Source organism: Ambystoma mexicanum, chromosome 1q, assembly GCF_040938575.1.
Source record: "Ambystoma mexicanum isolate Mex_15411 chromosome 1q, UKY_AmexF1_1, whole genome shotgun sequence".
Taxonomy (NCBI): Eukaryota; Metazoa; Chordata; class Amphibia; order Caudata; family Ambystomatidae; genus Ambystoma; species Ambystoma mexicanum.
This window is the reverse complement of record NC_090922.1, coordinates 1,206,965,119-1,206,993,085: the sequence shown is the minus strand read 5'-3', so window position 1 is coordinate 1,206,993,085 and position 27,967 is coordinate 1,206,965,119. Positions and strand designations below refer to the sequence as shown.

Here is a 27,967-nt window from a genome sequence, read left to right as displayed (position 1 = left end):
AAAAACTTTGTTAAAGGGACGTTCTGGTTACAAGTAAAACCGGAAAACCCCTGAAATTCGCCAGTTATGGTAAGCTAAGCAACCATAACTATGACATCAAAGATGACATCACAAATATGATTGATGACATGTGCCGATTAACCAATCAGTGACCTGTCCGCGGAGCGAACAGGGAAATGTGTCCGCGGACCAGACATAGATATCACTAATTTTTGTTGCCTTATGTTTTGGTAATTTAAAAAAAACTACTGGACGGATTTACACCAAATTAACAAAACAAAAAAACACACTTTCGGGGCCAAGCCGCAAATTTGGTGGAAATCCGTCCAGCGGATAGGAAAAAAATGTTAGGCCACCCCCCCCGTAACTACCGAAGGCCATGTAATATAGGAAGTGCACATATGTAAAGGGTATAATATGATTGAATAAAAGATAACGGCCCTCATTACGACCCTTGCGGAAATCGGAAAACGATGGCGGAAATGCAATACCGCCATCGAATAGCGCTCGGTGCGACTATGACCCGTCACCGCAAAGTACGAAGCCATTAGCGACACCGTAGTGAACGCCAACGCTAACTGCACCAAGCACACGCGCGCGCGCCACGCGAAACCGCAAACACCACCATGGCGCAAGGGTACGCCAATTCCGACCCTAGCGGACATGTACCTAACGCCATCAGGCATGGCGTAATGTACCATTCCGCCATGGTGAGAAGTACGGCATCGCGAATGAACCGTAAACGGCCCCACTGAGTGCCTGTACACCGCTCCCTGCCCACAAAGTACAACTCCCCGTAGGTGCAATGAAGTCACAATGCAACCATTGAAATGTACAAGTCACCCATGCATGGCAACGAACAAAAGAAACACAAGAGGGGCCAATGGGAGCTGCAGGGCACAGATGGCACGAATACAGAAGCCATCCCAATGGACATGACCACAGTCCCCCACCAAGAAACGCACGCAAACACAGGCACCTGTGACCAGCAATATTCCGAGAATCACATCATTCCACCAGTCCACCTGGCTGACCGGCATCTGTTACACAAAACCCAATCCCCCGCCCCTGAGCATGACAACATTCAAACTGTCATATTGGCAGCCCCCATCCCTGACCTCACGGGCTTAGTAGGCAAACGCGCCCAGTACAGTACCACGCAACTAAACTCCGAAGCTGGAACCCAATGCAGATCTCCTCACAATACATCGCCCCCCAAATAGGCATATGCCACATCACTTGCAAAGAAAAACGCTACACGGGCCAAATCAGAATAGAAATTTTATGCACATCAAAGTCACCAAGCCCATACAGCCATCAGGCCATGAACTCCAAAACACTAATCACCATTGTGGGCTGCATCCGCAAGAAATGACCAGCCACTACTTGTGTGTCGCCCTGTTCCCCCATGGTACACAGAGCCACATTCACGTACGAAAAGGCAACATGGAAGCGCACAGAACCGCAGGGCCGTCCCAATGGGGAGGCACTAGTCCAGCTGAAAGGCCGAAATGTTGCTCCGAGCCACCAGTACTGCGTAAGGGCATGTGGGCCATTGGCGATCGTCCCATAAGATCGTAATGCTGCTCCACTGATTAACACGAAGCAGCAGGTGTCGGGAGTAAAACCCATCTGCAGGAGTGGCATACAGATGGCAGTGGCAAAAGGGGAGGAGATACCTGTCAACCAAAAGAAAAGAAAAAGAACAGAATGGCCATCAGAACTACATTCCAACAACTCACTTCAATGATCACACGAAATCCACAGCCATATGCATGCTAGCCCACTCCAAAGGATCATCACCACCCCAAAACCACTTGCGACTCATAACCATCTATATCGAGGTGCAAACACCATCACAAACGAGTGTACCTGTGCATGCGTCTGTCAAAACAGAATCCATCAGATGGGAATGTTAACGTGCATGGACACAAGTGTCTGAGGGCGCGTCGAGACAGGGAGGGCTCAACAAGGCCAGATAGACGATGGTCCCACTATGGCAGCCCTGCATCACATAGCGTAGGGGAGGCGGATAGATCCCAAGAAGCCCTGTACATGGCAAACTCTGTATCAAATCACCTGCCCATGCATCCATTCATCATTCCCTCATCCCGGGATCAAAACGCCTGAATAATTACTCACATAACATTAGAAACATCCATTGAGTCTGTGCGTTATGCAGCCTGCAAAATCCACAGTGCCCCAGCCCGTAATTCCAGTGTTGTGAAGTAACATGTATTTGGGAACGGCCGGCCTCATCGCCCACGTAGCTATTGCGCATCCCAAACTATTCATATCAATCATTGCTTCCTCGCCATGGGCCCTGTCTCAAGGACATTGAACAATAGAACGTTATATTTGCAGTCAGACCTGTGGGCATCTCCTCGCCGCTAGCTGGAAACCGAAAGCGCCGCCCTTCGAATTCCTCATTTGCAACATCACGTCGAAAAGGCATCTGTGGCCGTTTGAAATCACTAATTATTCCATCGAGTGCGGCTGTGTGTGAAAATGGCAACTGCCTTCACCCACAAATGGGACGCCCCGCCCGTCGTTGCAACTCGGTACAGTGATGCATGAGGGCCCACCGTTACTCGAGTACTACGTTCCACTGACCCTTCACAAGTCTGTTCGCGACTGCACAGATAGTATGTGAAACAATGGGACCACAGCAGAATGAACATATCAACCAATCTTACACGGCCATCGGGTACAAATACATGATTGCAATAGCAAGATGCCATTCCCCGAAATGCAGCGTTGTGCGCGGGACGTGCTCGGCCAAAGGGGAGAGCAGTTTGCACAGGTGGAATTAATCACCACAGGTGGAGGCCATACAGCCTGAAAACACATAAATTGCACAGCCAGTCTCCTCCCACAACCACACCGAAATGCTACCGGCAGGACTCGCGATGTTGGCCCTGGGGGACCTGATAGCACTGCAAGTGCTCCAACTCCAAGAAGAAGACGAACACCAACTACAACCAGCCGCACGGAGGAGACGCAGGAGGAGGAGGAGGAGGCCAAGGCAGGGCCAGCAAGGCCCACCAGCACAGCCACTACCACCACGCAGGCAGCCCGCAATCCCACGCCTCCGAGCACATCCGTTCAACCTCACTGATGAGCAGATCCACACCCTCTACCGTCTGGACCGGGACACCATAGCCGCCATTGTGGACATGACACAGGCTGACCTTGTCAGCATGATAGATAGCCCAACCGCCATCCCACCCCTACTGAAGGTGGTGTCTGTACTCCACTTCCTGGCCACAGGCACCTACCAGCACACAGTCGGACAGTTGCATGGCATTTCTCAGCCACTGTTCTCACGGACACTATTTCAAGTGCTCGATGCCCTCCTGCAGCACGCAGACGACTACATCTCTCTACCACGCTCGGAGCAGGAAATTACCAACACAAAAGTGGGATTCCATGCACTTGCCGGCATACCGGGTTGCATTGGTGCCATCGACTGCACCCATGTGGAATTGGTCGTCCCACATGCCATGGAGGCCCAGTACCGCAACCGAAAACAATTTAATTCCCTGAATGTACAAATGGTGTGTGACTCCAACAGGATCATTACACATTGTTGTGCCCGATTCCCTGGATCAACCCATGATTCTATGGTCTTGAGGAACTCTACAATACCACGCTACATGGAGCGACACGCAGGGAACAGATCCTGGCTACTCGGTGAGTCTCATTACATGCATGATTATGTGGGGTATGTGAATTGGCAATGACCTGGCAGGAAGGGGGGGGGTGTGCGTACGTATCAATGGCATTCCACATCATACGTTTCTCGTCCACATACAGGTGATGCTGGATATCCACTGAAGAGATGGCTCCTCACACCAGTCCGGAACCCACGGGACCAGCATGAGGAGGACTACAACCATGCCCACTCACGTACCCGTGTAGTCATTGAACAGGCATTCGGCCTACTGAAGACTCGTTTCCGCTGCCTCAGCAGGTCTGGCGGGGCACTCCTGTACCGCCATGAGAAGGTTGCAAAGATGGTCATGGCATGTGTCATGCTCCACAACATGTGCGTACGTAGAAATGTGCCCATGCCCCCTGACGCAGAACTGCAAGCACCTGATGATGGTCATGATGAGGGTGGGGATGTGGCTGCACCTCATGGAGTCTGCGAGGCACCGGAGGCCCGTGACATTCGTCAGCATCTCATTGATGCATGCTTCTAGTACTCACGCCTGGTGGCTGATACATGGACACGGGACTCGTGGCACTGCGTGTGTCTGGGACATGCACAATATGGACTGTACGCCTATGATGGCCTAGTACACAAAGATCAATGTCCACACATCTCATTGGTTGATCGTGCACTTTTTATGGCATATGTGATGTCATGTTGAACACACTATCGACCCGCCACCCAAGTGAGCCCAACACACCCCCTCCACCCTCCTACCTCCCCCCCGAACACCAGTGTCCAAAGATGCTCATTGTCAGTGGGCTGTCGCTATTGCAAGCCCCCTCTGCGGGTATCAGGGGCACCCCTGCCTGTGGAGCGCAGGTTCCTTCCAGATCTACGTTGGGGGCTGCCCTGGACGGAACTTGCAACGGATGATGTGTCTGCCTGCTCACGTCCATGCATGTCCCTAAGGGTTTGCGAGAGCTCAGTGAGCACACGGCGCACTGCGGCAAGTTCGGCACATACGTCTTTGGACGTCGCATGCAGTTCCCCCCTCAAGCTCTCGGTGCTTCTCTCCATTTGGACTCTCAGGCTCTCGGTGCTACTCTCCATTTGGACTCTCAGGCTCTCGGTGCTACTCTCCATTTGGACTCTCAGGCTCTCGGTGCTACTCTCCATTTGTGCCCTTAGCGTCTCTGTACCTCTCTCCATTTCTGCCCTAAGTGTCTCAGTTGATGTTTCTATGTCTGCCTTAGTGCCCCCACATTCATCGGCATGGTCCTTGAGGAGTGTGGCCAGTTGCTGCTGTTGTACGATTAACTGGTCGAGGGACTGTTGCCTCTGCTGGGCCATGGCCATTTGCGGGGGTGTCACAGAGGGGCTGTTGTCCTCATGTTGCCTTGCCACAGGGCTTGTGGGGGATGGCCAGTCGTCGTCTTGTGGGTGCCCCAGCGTGGTATCCTCATGTTGTACGGGATGGGACAGACAGGGGGATTGGGACAGGTCATGGATGGATCTGACTTCGACATCCCCGTTTTCTGTGTCCGAGCATGCTGCCATCAATGGGGTGTCACCTATGGTGCTGCTGCCACCAGAGGCAGTGCCTTCTGTGGCATCCATTGGGGGGACCTGTGGTGGTGGTGTTGTGGGCATGCTGGCTGCTGGGGTGCCTGTTGATGTTCCCTCCTCTGTGCTGCCACCTGATTTGTGCTGCTGCCGTGTCTTGATGCGTGCAGCTGAGGTGGAGGGTCTCTGGCCGTTGGTCTTGGCCCTCTTTGCAGGTGTGCTGGTAGGGGTGTCCTGTAGCTCGTCGTTTGGATCGGACCCTGTGGTGGAGTAAAGGAGGGCGAGGGTTATTGATGGGTCTGTGGGAATTGGAATGGCATTGTATCACATGCTTTGGGGTGGTACCTGAGGGTGATTTGGGTCGGGGCCTTGGAGGTGCTTTAATTTGTGTGTGGAGTGAGGGTGCAGTTGTTTGGCAGCCTGCAGTTAGGGTGTGCCTGCTGCACGTGTAGTGCGTGTATTAGGGGTTTTTAATTATTTATGTATTTATTGTGGGTTTTAACGTGCGCTATCAGGCCGATGTGTGTGGACGTTCTCCTGGACATGTGTTTCTGTTGCACTATGTGGACGCATGGTACTTCACATGGATGGACTGTGTGGATTTGGCATTGTTTTATCTGGCCCACCTACCTGATTCTTCGGATGTCTGCACTCCTTTCTCCATCCCTCCGACTCCCTCTATGCTCTCCATTCCGATGGTGGAGGCACAGATTTCTTCCCAGGGGGTCAACTTGATGGGTGATTCAGGACCTCCCCCGGTGGCTGTGGCAATGTTGCGGTTGGCAGAGAGTATGCTGCGGACGCGTATCCGCAGGTCGTCCCATCGCTTGCGGCATTGCTGTGGGGTGCGGTCCCCACCGCACTTACCCGCTGTGCCACCAGAGCCCATATGGTCTTCTTGTTTGCAAGTGCCGTTCTGGTCATTTGCGTGGAGAAGACGACGGCAGCATTCTCCTGGAGGGTCTCTGTTAGCACGGTGAGTTCCTCACGGGAGAAGTGGACCTGCCGCTTGCGGTCGCACGCTTTCTTCGCTACTTTTCCCATTTTTCTTGGTTTCGCTAGGGTGGGTGACGGGTTGGGGTGTGTTTCAGGGTAGTGATTTTAGTGGTTGTGTGGTTTTAGTGGTTTTATAGGTGTACCGCGGGATGTTTCCCGTTCCGGGCCCATGTTTTTACTTCCGTTTCCGTATATTTCCGGTCACCGTACTTTCCGGTAGGCGCACACTGTGGTGACCGCTAAGAGGGGTGGCGGTGTAGCACCTAGGGCGCCGTACGGCGGCGGTGTGGGCCGTTTTGGGGTCATTTCCGCCATCGCGGACTTTGCACTTCCGCCGTGGCGTGGTGCTCGTGCCCGATGGGTCGGAATGGGCCGCACTTTGCTCCTTCGTGCAATGGCGGAAACGCTATTTACGCTGTGGCGCTCCGGTCAGTCACTTTCCGCCAGGGTCGTAATGAGGGCCAACGTGTTTAAAACTAACAACAAAAAACAAAGAAAGAATAGCGCAAATAAATAAATGATATTTCCTTACACCTTTTTGACAAAGGATCGACGTCGATCAAAAGGTAAGAATTAGACGAAACCAAAATAGAAGTAAAAAAGACAGTTTAAAGATACTAAAAAACCAAGAACAATACAAAAATAATTTAATTATTGGGCCTTACCGGCCCAGAAATTACGAACTCAATTGACAAAGCTACTTGGGCCGCCCATTTTAGATCACTCTTCGAGCTGCCAAACACCCTATCTAAATATGAGCCTCCAAAACCATTGTTGACTGATAGGAATCCCCTGAGCCAAACTAACACCTGGACAAAGTTGGATGACTTAGACGACATCTACGATATCATCAAAAAATTTAATAAATCTCGAGCCCCTGGACCTGACGGAATCACCAATTTCGATCTAAAATCACATCCTATCGAATGGGCTAAATTTATAAGAACTGTGTTCACACGATGCGTGGCTACTCAATCGATACCTTCAACATGGCTGTCCGCAATAGTGGTCCCGATTTATAAGAAGGGCGATAAGCAAGACCCCACAAACTACCGCCCTATCGCACTACTGGACCCTATAGGGAAAGTTTTCGGGTCTCTTCTCCTAAAAAAATTCCAATATTGGGCCTCATGTGCCCCGTGCAATGACAACTCCTAAGCCAGATTAAAAAAAACACTGGGAACCATGATCAACATCTTTCTCCTAACCATCTTGAAAAGCAAAATAAAAGACGGCCATCCAAAAGTGTACACAGCCTTCATAGACTTCTCCAAAGCCTTTGATAGAGTCGAAGGCACCAGACTCTGGCAGAAACTATCTCTCTGGGGCTGCCCAAACGACATCCTAAATCCGATTAAGGTACTTCATACGGATACCAACATTAAAGTGAGATTAAACCAGCAAGGCAACTTATCCATCCGAATCGACACACAAAGGGGAGTCAAACAGGGCTGCCCTTTGGCCCCGGCCCTCTTTATCGCTTACATGGGAGATTATCAACACTCCGCAACTTTAATCAGATCCTTCCCATCAAAAATAACACAAACGTGCATCAGTAGACTGCTATACGCGGACGACCTCATCTTGCTGGATTTAACGCCCATAGGCCTCCAATGCCAACTCACCAATCTACAGTTATTCTGTAACGAGAACAATCTGGAAATCAACATCGATAAAACCAAAATCATGGTGATGGAGCGCAAAACCAGAACACAGGACAAATCTAACTGGTTCCTAGAAAAAACGAAAATTGAAAGAGTAAAGAGCTTCAAATACCTTGGCTAATTCTGGACAATTCAGCAAAAGAAACGTCTATGCAAGAATCCCTACTCGACAAAATTCGAAGCCTGGCAACAAAAGGCAAAGCAATAGACAGAAAATTCGGTATATTCTCCACCATTCCACTGCTGAACTTTTACAAACAAAGGGTGGTTCCCATTGTAACATATGGATCAGAAGCTATGCCGTGCTTACCAAAGACTCTCTGGCCTAAACTGGAAGCCTACTTCTGGAGGACGACCCTCGCCCTACCGGATTCAACTCCAATTACACTGATTCGTCGAGAACTCAATCTGCTTTCCCTCCAAGGCACTGTAAATTGCAACACTCTGATGCTATACAGGAAATGTATTCTTCCAAATTGCTCCTTCCTCCACGACCTGGTGTCCAAAGAAATCCTAAGGGGAAGCAACACTAAACTAATCCAATGGAAAAATGAAAACCAAGCTCTACTAAAAACCATCGAATGCACAGAGGAGGATCTGATTAACAACCCTACAAGAATAACAAAAAAACAAAAGATATGGACTGGATCCGCACTTTAGATGCAGCCTCAGAATACAAGCTTGTCTCTCACTTACCCTCGCTATGGAAAAAACAAGATGATCTACAGAACTACATCAAAAAATTTCCCAGCCGAGCGGCACGTAATCTCATAATGAGAGCAAGACTGAATCTTGTGGACACCAATGAAATCCGCCACATAAGGAACCAATCGCTGACTAACATCTGCAGATTTTGTGGCAAAGAGAAAGCGACCATTCGACACCTTATACTGTCTTGCCCAAGTTTGACAGACATCCGTCACCCCTATATGAAATATATCTGCCAACATTCTGCGGTAACTGATGAAGAAACATGGTGGAAAAGGATGATAAGTGGTGATCGCACATCGTGGCAACTAGCGACATTTAAAATCCTTCACGCCTTAACAGAAAAACTCACTGTGAAACGAAATGAAAACTAAGACCCTCTTCTTAAAGGGACCAGAAATACGAACACAAATCTCAAACCAAAGAGTCAAATGATGACTATACTCGAGTAAAAGAAAGAGAAAAATAACAATGTTGTAAAAATCAAATTTTTGAGTAAATACTCAAAAAAAAAAAGAACAAACAATTATTGGAAAGTGTAAACAAAGGAGCTCGAAAAATAGTGTCAAAAACATTTTGTTTTCAAAAATATAATAAACGAAGCTAGGGAACATATTCAGATCTCCTGGAATCTGAGTGGCGATTGATGGTGCCTACTCATATATATTGAAACTATATGTTTCATTAATTTGGAACTAAGAGAAAAATCGAGTAAGTATTGACAGTCTGAATTGGCATGTCATAATGGAAGAAACACCTCTCACACACCTATGCAGAACACTGCCAAGATATACAGCTAAGATTATACGGTACCATTCAGAATGGGTTAAGGGCAATAAGACATTGATTCCCTGGCCTCCAGGAGGCTCGTTGTCAAACACAGTATTACGAAACCTAACATATTTACATGCCGAGCATAAGGGAAAGAAGCTAGAGAAAGTATTTGCAGAACTAGAGCTTTGGAAATGTACCAGAATGAGAAAGAAGACCCAGTCTATAGTGAGTGGATGCTTAGGCAGCACAAAGGGGAAGCTGTAACGCCTTCAGCTCCTCTTTCCTATCCCGAGAAAGACAACCTAGAACATAAAGAGAAAGGATTTTACCCTCTAAAGGAATTGAAAGCAGTAGCAGGGTATGTTAATCCACCATACAAACCCCCTGCCTATACTAGTTAAGAGACAGAGGAAGAGAGTAAAAGTAGAGAACGCAAATATATACAGATACACGATGAAAGTAAACAGCGTGATGAGAAAAAGGATAAACAGAACAAACAGACAGAGGAAGAGGCAGAGAAACAAAGAAGAACAACAGATATAGCTAAGGGTACGGCAATAGTCTAGAACGAATGGAGGGGAGGACAAATATTGCTCAAACTAGATGACAAAGGTATTGGTGGAGTTCGAGAAAGAGAGGAAAGGGAAGAACAAGATAAGAAAGCAAAAGAGAAGGAAGAAGAGACTATACAAACAAGAAAGAGACAAGGAATGTAAGCAAAAGGAAGAATGAAGAAAATATGAGGCAAAAAGGGAGAAAGAGTCTAGAAGAAGAGCAATGAGGAGAAATAGAAGCTCAAAGATTGAAAGCATATCGGTTGCAAAGAAGACAAGAGGAAGAGGAATTAAGGGAATTCGGGAGAAAGAAATTAACAGAAGTTTTTATTTTTAAATTTGTTTATTGGCATTTATTATTTTGCAGCATTTACATGACATTTAAGTGTGCCATATAATTGTGAAATTATCAGTGTCTTTATAATACAACAATAACATACTAAACAAAACAACATTAACTGTCTCAATTCTTTGTCCAGGTATATCAGTTCCATATTTCCTAGGGGGGTGGGGGTAGCTAAGCAGTAAGGGGGGCCACCAGGGGTCCGTTCAGGTTTGCACAGGTCTCTCCTCGTTTTTCGCTGCATTGGTTGTAAGATAGCGTTGTCTGGGTCGTTTTGTTCACGGGGGCTTATCATCTGAGGGGTGGAACATGTTTCTTGTGATTTCCTTCCATGCCTCTAGTACCATACTTGAGTCGTCAGTGGATCTGGCGAAACTGTCCTCCCATGCCTTTGTTTCAGTGCTCACCCATCGCTCCAGTTCTTTGTACCATGTGTTGTATTGTGGCCCCGCAGGTTTTTTCCAAGACATTGCGATAGTTCTTTTAGCCAATATGCACGTTATATCCATAAGTCTTACCACATGTTTGAGTTTGGCTAGTCTGGGGTAGGTTCCCAGCAGACATTCGTCCAGGGTCCACTTATACCTGGTCATGCCCGCTTTTTCGCATGTCTGTCTTATTCTATCCCATAGGCACTGCGTTTTGGTACGTTCCCACAGCATATGGATTTGGTCTGCCTTCTCCGCCCTGCACCAGACGCAATTGGGTTGTATTTGCTTGTTGAATTTCGCCATTTTGCATGGGGTTAGATATGTGCGATGCAATATGTTCAGCAGTATCAGTCGGAATCTATGATTTCTAGACACCTCTTTAGGAAACGTTAGCACTCTGCTCCATTCCCAGTCTGTCATTTCTCATCCTATATCTGCCTCCCACTTGCCTTTCATTTCCGCGCTTCAGGGGTTGGGAATGTCGCTTAGGTGGCTGTATATTTGGGATACCGGTTTCCATCCCTCTCCTAAATTGTACAGCAGTGTCGTGAAGGGGTCTGCATCAGGTTCCTCGGGCCAGGTTTCCAATTAGTTTCGTTCTGTTTTGCGGACCCTTTGGTACCATAAGAATTGGCCGGTGTGGATATCGTCCTTTTCCTGTAATGATGCAAACTCCCTGAAGGTGCCCCCATCATATAGGTCTCCCCAAGTGTAGACCCCTTTTTTTCCCCATAGTCTGATATGCTTCAGATAAGTGGCAGTCGTGCATAAATCTGCAATTATTGGTACTTCTGGCGAGTATGGGTGCTTTAGGTGGATAAGCGTCTTCGCTCTGTGCCATATTTTCCTTCACAGGATAGCTAGAAATGGTGAATTTCTCAGCAGGTGTTGGGGCGCCCAAATAAGCGCCTTTAGTTGTATCGGGGAGATCATGGTTTGCAGCAAGGGTGTCTCAGATGTGTATTCATCCGCTAGCCATTTGGTCACAAAGCTAAATTGGGCTGCCAAGTAATATTTTTCTAGGTTTGGGAGCTGGATTTTGCCCTGTTTGTGTGGTAGGACTAGTGTGGAGAGTGCTACCTTATGTCTGCCCTTCCCCCATAGGAACTCTCAAATTATTGTCTCAAGTAAGCGAAAGAAGGGGCTGCTAATGTAGTAGTGTACATTTTGGAACCCATAGAGAAATCTGGGGAGGACAATCATTTTGACTATTGAGGCTCTGCCCATCATTGATAGGGGGAGTTTCGCCCAGAAGCCCATTGACTTGCGCAGTGCATGGAGTGCTGCCCTTGTGTTGTGCTTGTGCATTAATTCAGGGGTATGCATTATTTGGACCCCGAGGTATCGGAATGAGGTGGTCTGCCATCGTATCCCTACCGAGGGGAGTTCCCCTATGCTCTTGTCTTTCAGACCTGCCAGGGGGGATAAACAGGATTTTGTCTTGCTAAATGATATGCCTGAAACCCTGGAGTAGTTATCGAGAACTTCTAGCATGGTTGGCACATTGAGGTGTGGGTCTTTGACGTATAGGAAAACATCGTCTGCATAAAGGGAGATGATGTGGTCTACCCTTGCTAGTCGTATTCCTGCGTCAAAACATTGTTTCCTAAAATAAATGGCTATGGGTTCCAATCCCAATATGTAAAGCATGGGGGATAGCGGGAAGCCTTGCCTGGTGCCTCTGCATATATCCCATGCTTCTGACACATGTTTCCCGGATTTCACCTGTGCCCTTGGTTTGGTGTAGAGTATGTTGATCTATCTGATGAACCCTGGCCCAAAGCCAAATCCTTCAGCCACCAGCCATTCCCAATATATGGAATCAAATGCCTTAATGGCGTTTAGAGATAGTAGTGCATATGATTCATTATTTGTGTCAGTTTGCTCTATAATATGTTGTAGCCTGCGTAAGTTCATAGTGGTATTGCGGCCTGGCACAAAACCACTTTGGTCTGTGTGTACTATGTCTCCCATTAGTCTGGATAGCCTCTTTGCTAGGATTGTGGTTAATATTTTCACGTCATAGTTGAGCATCGCAAGTGGGCGGTAAGAGTCACACTTGTCTGCGGGTTTGTTTGGCTTAAGGACCTGGATCACAAGGGTCTCTCTCATGCTTTTGGGTAAGACCCCCAGTTCATATGCCTCCTGGTAGACCTCGTGCAACAGGGGTGTCAGGGAAGACTCGTATGTATTGTAAAACTCTGAGGGCAGCCCGTCACTAACGGGTGCCTTGCATGTGGCCAGGGATTTAATTACTTTGGCTATGTCCTCGGGTGTGATATCTGCGTCTAGGGTTTCGGCTTGTGTGGGGGACAGTTTGGGCAGTCCTATCTCTTCTAATGTGTCTGTTATCTGGTCTTGGGGGACCTGGTCTTTGTGGGAATATAAGTGTGAGTATAAGTGTTTGAAGGTGTGGTTTATGCTCTGCTGCGTTTGGTGCATGTTTCCATCCTCATCTTGCAGTGAGGTGGTTGTGTGCCTAGGGTGTTCCTTTTTGCAGAGCCAGGCCAGTAGTCTGCTCGGCCTGTCTGCTTCCGTGTGTGCTCTGTTTGTTTTAGTGGCATAATCAAATTTTGCCAGCCTATTCCATGCTTTTGTGCATTTGTCTCTGAGCGTTCTAAGTTTATCCTCTCTCTGTCGGGTGCCTGTGGGCGTGGCCTCTAGTCCTTCGATTTCTCGTTCCCATTGGTCTAATTCCCCTCGGAGTAGTTTCCTAATGCCTCCCGCTTTTGTTATGATTTCTCCCTGTGTTAAGACTTTGAGGGCATCCCACATTGTGCTTATGTACTCTACACTTCCGTGTTCACTTCTATGAAGTTATCAATGGAGTCTTGTAGTTCATCTCTGAACGCTTGGTCTTTCAAGGCCTCCACAGGCATTCTCCACATGGGGATCGGAGGTCTGGGACCAGTGTGGTTCCATTCCACCAGGAGTGGGGAGTGATCCGAGATGGTTCTCCCCAAGTACTGTGCTCCTTCTATTTGGGGTAGGTGTTCCCTGCTTATGAAGATGTAATCAAGCCTCGTGTATAGACCATGTGGGGACAAGAAGTATGAATAACCTCGTGTTTGCAGGTGTAACTCCCGCCATGTGTCTGCTAGGTCTAGTCTGTTCGTCATGGCGGTCAGGGCATTTGTTAGTGCTGATGGACCTTTTGGTTGGGGTGAGGACCTGTCAAGATCTGGGTCGTGCACGCAATTGAAATCTCCCCCCCCAGAGGAAAAGGCCGTTCCTGTATTGCATGATTTTGGTATACATTGAGTTCAAGTGGGCCGGGATGTTGTTGTTGGGGAGATAGGAGTTCACTATGCATACCTCCGTTTGCTTGATGTGCCCCCATGTTATCACAAACCTGCCCTCAGGCTCTTTCTCGGTCTTAGTTAGGTGGAATAGGAGTTGGGGGTGATCCAAGTGTACACACCTCTTGCATATCTAGAGTAGTAGTTCCGAATCCCTGTCCCCCCCAATTTTCCCGGAGTTTAGCCATGGATTCTTCTGTGCAGTGGGTCTCTTATAGCAATGCTATCTCCACTCCTTTTCTATATAAGTAGGATTTTATTCTGTTCCTGCAAAGGTAAGTGCCTAAACCTCTCACATTCCATGTCATTATTTTTACTCTTGCTGCCATGGCAGTTCAGGGGGGGTGTTTCGGGTACCTTAGTATTGCTTGGAGACATACCAACTTTAGTAAACTTCATTCTAGTGAATGAGAATAACAAACAGATCAACTGTGAACTGCCCCCAGCAGTTGCTTCCAACTTGCAGCGCTCGGGAGCTCCCCAGCCTTCTAGGCCGTACCAGGCCTTTCGGTGCGGGCAGTGTGTAGGCGTATGGCCTGCACATTTTCTGGAGGGGTGGGTTTCTGTCATTTGCGTGTGTGGTTCTTTGCGCTCCTGTCCGATGTTGCTATCTTTGTGCTGTAGCTCCAAATATGGTCCATTAGACCGTTGCTTGTTTTGATAGGAGGATGCCCGTCGCTACTTGTGGTGTTGGACGCCTTTTATCTTGCGTCCGCCCTTGTTGTTTCATCCTTGTCGTCCGTGAGAATGTTATGTTCGAGCCACATGTTTGCTGCAGCTGGAGTCTCTAAAAAGATTGCTTTTCCCTTGTAAAGTACTTTGAGGCACGATGGGTAAAGTAGCATGTACTTGAGATTGAGTTTCTGCAACCTCGCTTTCACTGGTATGAAAGAGTTCCTTGCACGTTGCACTGTGGGAGTGTAGTCCGGGTACATGACTATTGTGCCGTCCTTTCTTCTGATTTCTCCGCCTTCTCTCTCGAGAATCACAGTACTGTTTCTCTATCTGGAAAGTTTAGAACTTTTGCTATTATTGGGTGTGAGTATGAGCCCGGTGGAGGTAGTTTTTGAAGGGATCTGTGGGCCCGTTCTATAGAGAATCCCTGGGAGAGCTTTCCTGCTCCTATTTCTTGCTGGAGCATTGTTTCTATGAATTCTGTTGGGTCCGGGCCCTCCATATCTTCCGGGACTCCTAGGATTCGAATATTGTTACGATGGGCTCGTCCTTCCGCATCTTCAGAGTGCGCCTCCAGTCTTGCCACTTTCAGTTCCAGTTCTTGGACTCTTGTTTTCAAGTCCAGGGTGCTCTCGACATTGTTTTGTAGTGTGGTCTCTGCGTTGGTCACTCTTTCTGTCAAGTTGCGAGCATCTTGGTGCATAAGCTGCATGTCCGACTTTACTACTTCTATTTTGTTATCGATGAACGTGTGGAGCGCTGCTATGGCCTGCGTGACTTGCATGTCTTTAGGGTCCGCTGCCGGGGTCGGCGGTTCTTCAGTGGCCATGGCGTCTTGATGTGGTTGTTGTTTGGGTTTGACCATCGTGAAGGAGTCCATTGTTGCAGGTTTCAGTTTGTTTTTAGGGGGAGACATCCCTTATCCCAGGACTCCCGGACTGCTGCTGTGAGTCAGGCGTAGTTGCCCTTTTGCCCGGTTGGTGGTTTTGCTCGCCTTAGCAGTGGTTCTTTTCTTGGGCGGGAAACCGTGATTGGGCCACCCGGTTATTAGGTGTTTGGCTGCGCAGGTTTTGAGTTGGTGCTTCTCAGGTTCGCCTGCTTGTGTCGCTTTTTAGATTGGTGTGTGTGTAGCCCAATTTGCTGTCTTTACTGCTCTAGTTTACGCTCCACCGCCATTGTGCCAGCCTCATGGTAGTGGCCGCTCTCTTGTGCAAGATCTGTGGGTTTCTGGGCTTAGGATGTATGAGTTGGTGATTTGCTCACAGAGGCCGGGGTCCAGTGGGCCTTGTGTATACCGCGTGGTCGCCTCGTAACTTGTCCTAGGTCTCATTCACTTCTGTCCTGCTGTTTCTGTTCTGGGTCCGTGTGTTCTCATTAGTTGATGGTGGTAAGGCTTCTATCTAGGTTTATCTATCGTTGGTGTGGGTTTGGCTCCGCGCACAGCTGGTCACAGTGATGCATGCAGCCTCCGGGTGTTGGTTGGCTTGGTGCTGGTGTCCTCGGCAAATCGGTTGTGCTGTTTTCAATGGTTCTGTTCGTGTGGGTTGCAGGGCAGGTTGCAGCGGGCCGCACCGGTGACCTCGCTTGGCCGCTTAGTTCCAGTTTTCTTCCCACTTTACCCTGCAGTCCCTGTTGGTGTTCTCAGCCCCCCCTCTAGTCCCACTGGACTGGTCCTCCTTTCACCCCCCTCTGTTTGGGTGGTTGTGTTGCCTTCTGGGCAAGCCCCGTGCCTGAGCCCTGGCTGTTAGTGGGGTTTGGGGGAGTCCAGCACCTCGCCCCGGCTTACTTTTGGTTCATTGTCGCTGCTCCCGCTCCCCTATGTCATGGTTGCGCGCAGCTTCCTGGCACCGTTGCAGGCTCTGTCGTATGATCGGCACTCTCTCGCTTTGTTTCAGGCCTCTGGCGCGTATCTGTGGTTTGAGCCCCATCCTTCCGTCTCTCTGGTTTAGTGCTGGACTCTCAGCGCGTCTGCCTGCAGGTGCGGTGTGGGGTTTTCACCCCCTTGACATTCTCTCGCGTCTCTGGTGCCTCCGTCCCGCTGCTCGCTCAGGGCAGGGCAGCTCCCTGGTGCCTTCGTCCCGCTGCTCGCTCAGGGCAGGGCAGCTCCCGGTGCCTCCTTCTCCAGGGCGCGATGCTGTATGGGCACCTGGGGTACCCCTGACAATCTTGGCGTTGTCAGGGGCGGACCGCTGTGACTAACGTGAGGGGTGTTGTGTGCGGCAGTCCTCTCACTGTGAGGCGGGCTCCCTGCTCACATATGTTGCTTGATTGCGGCTCTCAGATCTGCCGCCGGTGCCGCCATCTTGTGAGACGCAGGGGGCACTTCGTTTCCAACTTTATTTTCTTGGTTTGCGTGTCCGGTTTCTTCCAGGAATGATACCGGGCATAGGGAAATGGTTCCTCTTCTTGTGGGTACAGTTTTTGTGTTAGTATGAAGTGTTTTAACGGAGCAATATGGTCTGTTGTAGGATCGCGGGCAGGAGCGCTGCAAGTTTGTCTTCACGCCATGCGTGCTGGCCACGCCCCCAGGAAATTAACAGAAGTAGAGGATTTAAAGATGAAGAGATTGAATATTTATGCCATAGAAGCATGATACCCATGTAAACGCAAGAGCAAACTGAAGAGGAGAGGGGGTCACAACTGTCCCACGGAGGGCAAGGACCATAGATATGCCAACATGGAGAGAAGAAGATACAGAGACCATAGGAACGAGAATGGGGAAACTATATAGACAAATGAGGAACAGGAGGAAGCTTGGATGATGTCACAGTAGGTGATCACAGAACTATATCCTTAAGTGGGTTAGATCTTGATGATGCGGAAGAGGACAATACTCATACGAGTCTAGGCATAATAATGTCAGACAAGGAAAGGAAACAATATAGGAAGACGTGAGAAGAAGGTGCATATGGATTTTCAAGAGAATCAAGTGTAGATAAAAGAGGTAAATAGAGGACTCTAAAAAAACACCGGAACCAGTACCATATACTGAACAACCACAAGTACAGGTTGACACTCGCCACACACAAGAGCACGGAGCACCACCACAGGGAACACAGCAACGATTAACACGTCAAAATCAGATGGGGAGCACACACACTAACCCTTTCGCCACCACAGCCAATGGTGCACCAGCAACGTTCCAGGGGAACAGCCATGGTTGGGGAAAACGTCTTTTCTTTCTAGTGGACAAACACACACCCAGACTAGGACAGGCCACAGAGAGTACTTGCGCGTCCAGTCCTAGACGAGGAACCACTGGTGGGGGCGGAGATAGGGAACAGAGAGTTCATCTTCATGGTGGACTCCGCAGCAGAAAAATTGTGCCTAATGTAAGGCTGGTTTCCGCTGTCGGGCAAAAATGTGGAAACGCAGGGATTCTCTGGGGCAGTGGTCACGGTTCGATACACTAAGGATTTGGATACAACGGTAGGGTGGGGAACACAGTGTGAGCACCCCTACTATATCACAAAGACTCACCGATGAACCTGCTGGGGAGGGACCTCCTTAGTAAGCTCAACATGACCATCTCTTTTGCTGAAAGGGGCATAGTATGCTTGACTCTGGGAATATGCCCCCTCCGGGGCAATGCTGTTAATTAACACAATCACAAATGCAATAGCCGTATGAGGGGTGCCCACCAATGCAGACATGTTTGTATATGGTATACAGGTCTTGGCAAGAATAGTGCCTGAAATAACACGAGCACAATGGCGAGTACCTTCTGACTGTTTTCCATCGCGTGGCTGCCCCCAAGATACTACCAGGCACCATCATCTCCCTAGATATACATAGAGTACAAGTGTCAGCTGAACGCATTGTGGTGATAGGTCTGGACATGCATGGGTGCGAGTGGCGAAGCGTATTATGCATAGATCCAAACATAGCGCTGCGCGATCTGACAGATGAGGAGCTGTTCACTGACAATGACAATGATGGGGAGATAATAATGGAAATATGCATGCCCTGTGACATAATGGTCCAAAACAGACGAGTGACAAACCCCCTCATGGCCATTGTCATTTCACCACTGTCATTTTTCAATGAAGACATGTGACGGGTACCCACGTAACTATGGGCAACTAATCCCCATGATGTAGGGCTACTGCAGGAGGTGACACCAGTTAAGATCAAACTTAAGCCTGGTGCAGTACTGACTCATGTAAAACAATATCCCGTGTCAAGAGAAGCAGAGGAGGAATAAAAGAGACAATACATGCACTGTTACAACAGAGTATCATTGTGCCATCAAATTCGCCATGTAATACGGTGATTTATCAGATTAAGAAAGTGAAGGGAGTGGCGTGGAGGATGATACAGGGTTTACGCCCACTTAATGACGTCATACAGAAGGAGTTTCCACTTGTCACGAATCCCGCATCCATTTTGTGTAGCATTACAAAATCATATACATGCTTCATGGTGGTAGACTTGAAAAACGCTTTTTTCTAGGTACCACTCGACAAAGGCTCACAATACCCGACTGCATTTACTCTAGGGCGAAACGATACGAATATTGCAGGTTACCACTGGGAAACTGTGAAAGCCCGAGTATTTTTAACAGAATATTGCATGAAGATCTTGGCAATATTGATGTCAAAAGCACAGTGATACAGTACGCAGACGATCTGTTGATTTGTGGCGAGAGTGAGGAACAGTGTATAGTGGACTCGATCACATTACTAAATTTGTTGGCCAACAAGGAGTACAAGGTGGACAGAGGGATGCTGCAGTACTGCCTAACAGAAGTACTGTATCTGGGACAACTGATATCAAAATAATACTCCCAGACAGAGCAGCAGCTGTGCGTGCAAAATTTAGGCCCCACACATTGAGAGACATGCAGAAATTCCTCGTCATATGTAACTATTGCCGAGTATGCATACTCTTGATCTCATCTTTAATTCCACCTACTCCTCCTCTCCTGTCTCATCTTTACCCATCTATCTGATCATGCTCTGCTCTCTTTTTCCCTTACTCCCAGCTCTAAATCTCCCTCTCCTCTACCCTCATCCATATCTTTTACTCGGCGTGACCTCTGGAACTTTGACCCTTCACTCTTCCTTGATACATGTTGTTCTTCTCTTCCACCCCTTTCTGATTTCTCTTCCCTCCCTGCTGACTTTGCCTTATCCTCTCTTTTCGCCTCTATTTCCTCTACTCTTGATCTACTGCACCCCCTCTCCTATTTCCGCCCTACTCGTAAGCCCTCCTAACCCTGGCTCTCTCCTCACCTCCTGTCCATGCGCCATCTTCTCCGTCGCCTTGAGCGTCGCTGGCTCAAATACCTCTCTCTTCCTAACCAAACCGTCTACTTCTCTTATCATTCTCTATATGACTCCTGCCTTAAATCCGCCAAACGCTCATACTTTTCTAACCTCCTTCACTCCATAGCCTCTCATCCTCGTCGTATCTTTCAAACCCTCTCTCGTCTCCTCTCCCCTCCTACTCCGGACTTCTCTTCTACCTCCCCTCTTTCTCCTTCTAACTTTGCCAACTTCTTCTCTGAAAAAAGTATTTCCTTTGCCAAAAAATTGTATCTTCTTATTCCCCTACCCTGCCCTCCCGACATTCCCCAAATATGAGGTCAGACTTTAGCCGGGCATAGGACACCGATTTCCAACGTCTCCTTCATCTGCACTTTCATCCTGTGTTTTCTACATTCATTGGCATGGAACCTTTTTTCTTACAAACAAACTGACAGTTAAAATGTACAAATGAATGCTTTATTTACCATGCCTTTGACCTTTACATTTATGTCATAGTGAATGTTTAACTATGCTTTTGTGTTCCACTATGGACATTATAGATTGTCACACATAATAAGCCTACTAAAATGCTTTGCACAAAGAAAATAAGCATCAGCTAATTAATAAAAAGCTGCAATTTTGCATAAAAGAATTGGAATTTTGTACATGAATATTGTATTAGAGATATCTGTTTGACAGCAGCAAGCATGCTGTTTCTTTCAACGGTTGCCCAAACTGCATGGGCACCCGTAAGGGTCTAAAACCAGTGTGCATTGAACCCACCCTAGGCACCCCTAAAATTCATAGAGGGTAGGCCAGCCCCCCTTGTTTCAGCTCCCTACATTCCCCTTCAGCTCAAATGTCTATATTTTCTGCTATCACTCCCTCTGATGTTTCTCTCCTCCTAACTAAATCCCACCCTACTGCTTCCCCCTCCGATCCCATCCCAACCCTTTTTATTCCCAAGATCTACCCCCATCTCTTACCCTATCTAGCCTCCTTCTTCAATACTTGTCTCTCTACGGCATACTTCCCTTCTGCCTTCAAGCATAACACTATTGTCCCTATACTGAAGAAGCCTTCTGCTAATCCTCTCCTCGCTTCCAACTTTCACCCAATCTCACTTTTACCTTTTCTCTCCAAATTACTTGAACGCTTAGCATATTCTCAGCTCTCTACTTTTGTCACTATCCACTCTCTCCTTCCCCCTTCGCAATCTGGCTTCCGCCCCAGACACTCCACTGAGTCTGCTCTTACCTATGTCCTTAACTCCCTCTTTACTGCTCGCTATTCCAAGCAATCCTCAATCCTTATCCTCCTTGACCTTTCTGCTGCTTTCGACACTGTCGATCACCCCCTACATCTCAATACTCTTTCCTCCCTCGGTTTCAAAGGCTCTGTTCTTAACTGCCTCTCCTCTTGCCTTTCCCACCGCTCTTTCGCCGTTTCTACCTTCCCTCTCGAATATGGTGTTCCCCAAGGCTCTGTCCTCAGTCCTTTCTTTTTTTCTCTTTACACTTCACTCCTCGCTCCCATCATCTCCTCCTTTGGGATTTCTCATCATTTCTACGCCGATGACACCCAACTGTTCCTCTCCTTTTCTTCCTTCACCTCTGACTTGCATCTCAACGAGGGTCATTCTGAGGTTGAAGTTAAGGTAAAATCGATGCCGGTAAAGGATTACCGGCATTGCTTACCGCTCCGGGCTATTCCGACCTGCCAACCCGCTGTTAGCGGCACCGTAAATAATGGTGCCTCTAATAGTGGCATGGACGCGGGTACGCGACCATTCATGCCGGCAATACCGGCATGCCGTAAACTGGAGGACATCACAAGTCAGGCGGACATGCAAATACCGGCATTATGAAGGTGCTAAAAGTGGATACCGGCATGCCGTAAATACCTGCATCGCGGACCAACCGTAAAATGCTATGTGCAGTGTTCCCAACTGCCACAGGTGCACACAATCAGCACAGGTGGAGGCAATGGAGTCTCGGCCTGTACAAAAGGAGCACACCCACACACCACACCCCTTTCCACACCAAGATTAACACAATAGTAGCATCAATACTTGACCTGGAGGACATGCTTGCATTGCAACACCAGCAACAACACCAACAGCAACAGCAACAGCAGGCACCACAGAGGAGACGCAGCAAGAGAAGGCGGGTGAGACAGGCCCAGCATGCCCCACCAGTGCAGCCAGCGTAACCATGCAGGCAGCCCCCAATCCCAATCATCAGAGCCAGTCCTTTCAACCCCAACCCCGGAGCAGAACCACACCCTGTACCGTCTGGACCTGGACACCATCGACACCATTGTGGACATGATACACAACAACATGGTCAGCCTCATTGAAATACGCACCGCCATCCCCCCTCAACTGAAGGTAGTATTGGTGCTCCACTTCCTTTCCACAGGCACCTACCAGCACACAGTGGGGCACAAGCATGGCATATCACCACCCTTATTTACTTGCATCCTGAAGCAAGTGCTGGATGCCCTCCTCAAGTACACAAAGGAATACATATCCCTACCACGGACTCCCCAGGAGATTCTTGAAACAAAAGATGGCCTCCATGCACTGGCAGGCATGCCAAATTGTATAGGTGCTCTTGACTGCACCCACATGGAGTTGGTGGCCCTGCATGCCATGGAGGAGGTGTACCGCAATCGCAAGCAATACCACTCCAACAAGGTGCAGATGGTATGCAACGCCAGCATGATCATCACACATTGTTGTGCCCAATATCCCGGATCAACCACAGGAATGCTGCATGTCACCATGGAAGAACTCAGCACAGAATGCCTAACAATGCAGAGTCTACTCCTTCCTCTCAACGCTCCCCATCAGAAAATCCTACAGAACGCTATACATCACTAAATGGACACGGACACAGCTGTATGCGTACACAATGCATGTGCAACAAGACGGCAGAGCACACCGTGTATCATCTTTAAGATGCAACCCACCCCATTATTCCATGGCACAGGACACATTGAGGGCATAAAAATGGCGTGCATACAACCAGGGACATGTGCATGTGGCCAACGATAGTCTGCCAGCATGTGTGACTAGTACAGCTGTCCATCATGAATCGACTGACATATACCTTTTTTTTGCCTCCCATGCAGGTGACAGTGGCTATCCCTTGATGACATGGCTCCTAACCCCTGCCCGATAACCCACAGAACAGGCACGAGGAGGACTACTATCGATCCCACGCCCGTACCCGTGTGGTCATTGAGCAGATCTTCGGCCTGTTGAGTGCATGGTTTTGCTGCCTTAGCCCCTCGGGTGGGGCACGCCTCTAGAGGCATGAGAAGGTGGCCAAAATGATCATGGCATGCACGACATGTGTATCCGACGCAACGTGCCCCTGCCCCCTGACATTGGACTGCAACCACCTGGTGATGATGAAGCGGATGAAGAAGAAGTGGCTGCACATCATTGCGGTGGGTGTGTCAGTGATTGCACAATATTACTGACACACATGGCTGCAGAGGGTGACATGATAGTTTGACAGAGGGCACTGGGTGTGGGGGTACATGCACACTATGCACTGTATATGAATAAATGTCACATGCGCAATGATGAATGTCCACTCAGGTCTTGCTTTTGACACAACGGGTGTATTGAAATTAATAATGAAAACAATGTGCAATAACCCTCCACCACCCTCACCTCCCACCCCTTCCCCCACAACTCCCCCCCAACCTCCACCCCCCCTACCAACTCCCCCACACACCCTCACCCCCTCCCCCTCCCCCACACATGTCCCAACAAGTCTCCAATGCCTTCATCAGGCTGGCCAGACTATTTTATTTTATTTTTTTGCACTCCCTGGACCTGGTGGCGGCATGTCCGGCCGGGGCAGGGTGCTCGACGACCTACGGAGTGGGCTGGTCTGGGTAGAGCCTCCACGAACTGCTGCACAAGGGCAGTCAGCTGCTCATAACGCTGCGGCCCTGCGGGTGAACCTGTGGAGGTGGACGGTGCCTGGGTCTCATGTTCGGCCTCACTGCTCTCCACTATGGGACTAATGGACCCTTGAATTAACAACCCCCCTCCCCCCCCAGAGTGCTCCAGGGTGGTGCCGTGGTCTGACTCAAGAGATGTGATTTGGGGGGGATGGCAGTGGACAAGGCGTGCGGGGCAGTTCGGAGGAATCGTCCTCCACGGGCACCCATACCTCTTCCTGTGCCTCCTCCTCAGTCTAGGGTGTTGTTGCTGCCACCTCCCCAGCCAAACTGGACTCTGCCGAGTGTGGAGCCTCAGCTGTTTCCTGTGGCTGTGCGACAGGTGTTGGCGCTTCTGCCTCAACGGCCCTTGGCAGCACCGGTGCCCTGGCAACTTGAGGTGTTTTCAATGGTGGTGCACGGCGGGCCTTGGGTTGGCCCATCGAGGTGGAAGGCCGGTTGGCCTCATCCCGGGCTCTCTTCCGGGGTGTGGTTTGCTGTGGGGGTGAGTCCTGGGCATCGCTGTCATGGTCTGAGCCTGTGGGGGTCGAAGAGAGGGATGGCATGAGTGATGCTTTGATAGGCATCATACATACATTTGTACAACTGATCATCCGCACAATCGAGAGCAATAGGCATTTGAGTTTGGATGATCATGTTGTTTGATACATGGGTGGGTGATGCAGGCATACGTCGGGGTCACTCATGTTGGGGAACACGTATGGTATGGGACATGCATATTTGTTGGGGCCTGCATGCAGTGTGACTTATGCCATTTACATCTTTGTGTGGTATGTGTCAGGTACAGCATAGCCTTGCTGCAGGAAATTGCACGTGTCTCTGATGCGTCCGACAACTTTGCTGGGAGTGTGTGTGTGTGTGTGTGTGTGTGTGTGTGTGTGTGTGTGTTGGGCCATGGCTTGCCTCTTTGGACAGACATACTGGTGGACTTTCATCAGACTCTGCATTACAGTGTTTTCTTAGGATACTCACCTCCATCCGCCGATGTTGTGGCGCCACACTCCATATCTTCGACACCTATGCCCTCAATGCCAATCAGGCTAGAACAGATGCCCTCCCATCGGGACAGCTTGATAGGGGAGCTAGCTCCTCTGCCTGTTGCCATTGCCTGGCTCATGTTGGCAGAGAGTATGTTCTGTACTCGCAGCCGCAAGTCGTCCCACCACTTCCTGCAGTCCTTTATAGTGCATGGGGTGTTCCCGACTGCGCTTACTTTCTGCGCCACAAGTGCCCAGATCTCTTTCTTGCGAATGATGACCTCCCTCTTCATACTTGTTCCTGCAGGGTCTCAGCTAGCATGACCAGCTCATCTTCATTGAAGCGCTTCTTGTGCTGGCGGGAGGCGCCCTTCTTAACTGCCTTTGGCATTGTGGTGTGTTAGGGGATGAGTTTCCATGAACAGCAATGTCCCACAGGTCCTGTGTGCTGAGGATGGCAATGGATTGTGTTTTTAAAGATGGCCACCGTGCTCCTTCCCGTTCCTGTGTGATGACGCTACTTCCGGTTCTGCTCATTTACGATGACCGTTATTAGCGGTCACCGCTAATAGTGGTGACCGCTATTAGTGGTGGCCGCTAAAGCCGCATTGGTTCATGCCGGTAGTGCAATCTGCGCTATGCATGATGCCGCTAAGGGCCTTTTTCTGGCTTTTTTCAGGCCTTTTACGGCATGGCGGTAATGCCCTTAGCGACATGGCGCAAAGCTTGTGCCCGCGAAGTCGTAATAGCCCTCTCTTAGCGGGCTCTTGACTACACAGACACGCTATTTGCGCCATGCCAGTAAGGACAGTTACTTACCTCCAACCTCGGAATGACCCACAATGTCTCTTCCTGTCTAACTGCCATTAAAAATTGGATGTCATCTCACTATCTCTCTCTTAACACTGACGAGACTGAAGTCTTGTTCTTTCCATCTTACACACTTCCTCCTCCCTCTCCCCCTCCTTCTATTCAATTTCCCCCTTCTAGTCTCCCTATTTCCAACCATACTCGTAATCTTGGCATTTATTTTTACTCTTCCCTCTCCTTTACTCATATCTCCCTCACTTCTCGGGCATGTCGCTATCATCACTTTAACATCCATAAAGTTTGTTCCTCTCTCACCTTCCATACTACCAAACTTTTAATCTCCTCCCTCATCTTTTCTCGTCTTTTCTATTGTTCTTCTGTCTTCTTTGGTCTCCCTGCTTCCCACCTTGGCCCCTTCAAATCCCTTTATCACTCTGCCATCTGCACCCTCTGTCTTCTCTCTCCTCATGACTCCATTCCCAACTCACTTTCTCAGCTAGGATGGCTTCCTTTCCATTCCCAACTTAAATTTCACTTCCTTTGTGTGGTCTTTAAATCTCTTCACAACCTTGCTCCTTCTTACCTCTCCTCTCTCCGCTCATTTTACACCCCCTATCGCTCCCTCCACTCTGCCGATATCTTCTTACTTTCAGTTCCTCCAACCCCTTGTGCCTCTTCTCGTTTATTCCTTTCAGCTCCTTGCCCCCTTACACTGGAACTCCCTACCTTTCTCTATCTGTTTCTCCCCTTCCTATTCTCCTTCCGCTCCTCACTGAAATCTCTTCTTCTTCATTCCCCTCCCTGATCCCCCTTCACCCTCTCACCCATCTTTCCCTCTTTCTTGTACCCTTCTCTGTGTTCTCTTTATCTTCCCCTTCTCTTCTAAATCTCCCTTCTTCCTACTACTCACTTTACTCACTACTCTCTCTCCCCCGCCTTCTTTCTCCACCCCCTCCTCTCCTCTTCTTTCTCATATGTAAATTGTTGTACATGCTGATTTTCTGGTTTGACTCATGTTTATGGTTATTGCTTCTACTGGTCCATGTTTATTGTATATTTTATTGTTCATTGTAAATCGCCTTGGATTAAGGCGCTATATAAAACAATAAATACAAATACTTGACTATGCAACATACACAAGGCCCCTATTACAGGCACTAAAGGAAGAACAAAAGGAAATAAACAGCCATCACATGGACACAAGAGATGATCGCTGCCTTCGACGCACTGAAGGATAAGAGGCATTCTACGAGGCATTGGGGTCGAAACTCCTCCCTTTCATCACGGCCAGAATCAGGCACTGAATCTCAGAATCTCACCAGCGTACTTCAACCCCCCTCCCCAAAGCCCCCAGGTGCACCCAGCAATGATGAGGCCCTCCTCCCTTTAGCTCCATCAATCATTACTTCAAGTTGCATGGCCCAGGGCCTTGTCAACGGACCATGGTGTGGGAAGACAAATTTTACGGTTCTGGGCTCTGCTTTAAGCACTTCAACACACATGTCAAAATATATTACAGACGAGAAGTATGCATAGTGCTACTCATGCGTTACAACCATGAACATTCTTACCAACATTCCCATGCCCAAATGATGGAAATATGCATAAATATCAATTAAGCATTACAACTAACACGAGGCAGCTTTTACAAATGATTATCGAGAAGAACAAAAAGAAATAGGAAAGAAGAGCTCAGAATACAAGAATGAATGTGCTGATTACCGTGTTAGAAGCTCTTTCCCCCTGAGGTCCAATATTGAAAACTTTCACATTTGGTTTCTTCATTTCATCCTCAATGCTTAAAGAAACAATCTCTTTCTTGTCTTTCTTGTCCTCTGAAACCTTATCAGAAAGCTCTACATTTCTCTTTAAGCATTCTTTCGCCTTATTATCAGAAATGTCATCATTAACAAGAGCAAACCTCCTGAAAAACACAAAACACAGTACCATTTTAGAAGCTTACATTAGATGTACCCATGCAGTAAGTGTGGGTTTGTGCATGGTTGCTCTGGCAGCGAATTACAAGAGTCAATATCTATTAGCAATCCCAGTGGGAAACAACAATTTAAAAAATGCAAAACATTTGACTAAACCTTCAACTGAAGATGCATACTGGGATGAATTCAAATGGTGCAAGCCACTTTTAAGATGCAGAGGGGCTCTGAGGACAAAGCCACAGTGCAAACAGATACTCGGAGAAGTTTCCACAGAGACCTCCTCATGTGTCCCAGATCAAGTCTACTAATAACAGGGTTGTATTATGCACCACCAAGATACTGCTGCCA

The 27,967-nt window shown here is 48.6% G+C and overlaps 1 protein-coding gene across 1 annotated transcript in view; it reads right to left on the bottom strand.

Moving 5' to 3' along the window:
• C1QH1orf141 (chromosome 1q C1orf141 homolog) overlaps window positions 1-27,967 on the bottom strand; it is a 436,963-nt gene that overhangs the window by 51,495 nt on the left and 357,501 nt on the right. The window contains exon 8 of the mRNA XM_069641945.1: window positions 27,405-27,606. Coding sequence (XP_069498046.1) covers window positions 27,405-27,606 — 202 coding nt within the window. The remainder of the gene's footprint in view (window positions 1-27,404; window positions 27,607-27,967) is intronic.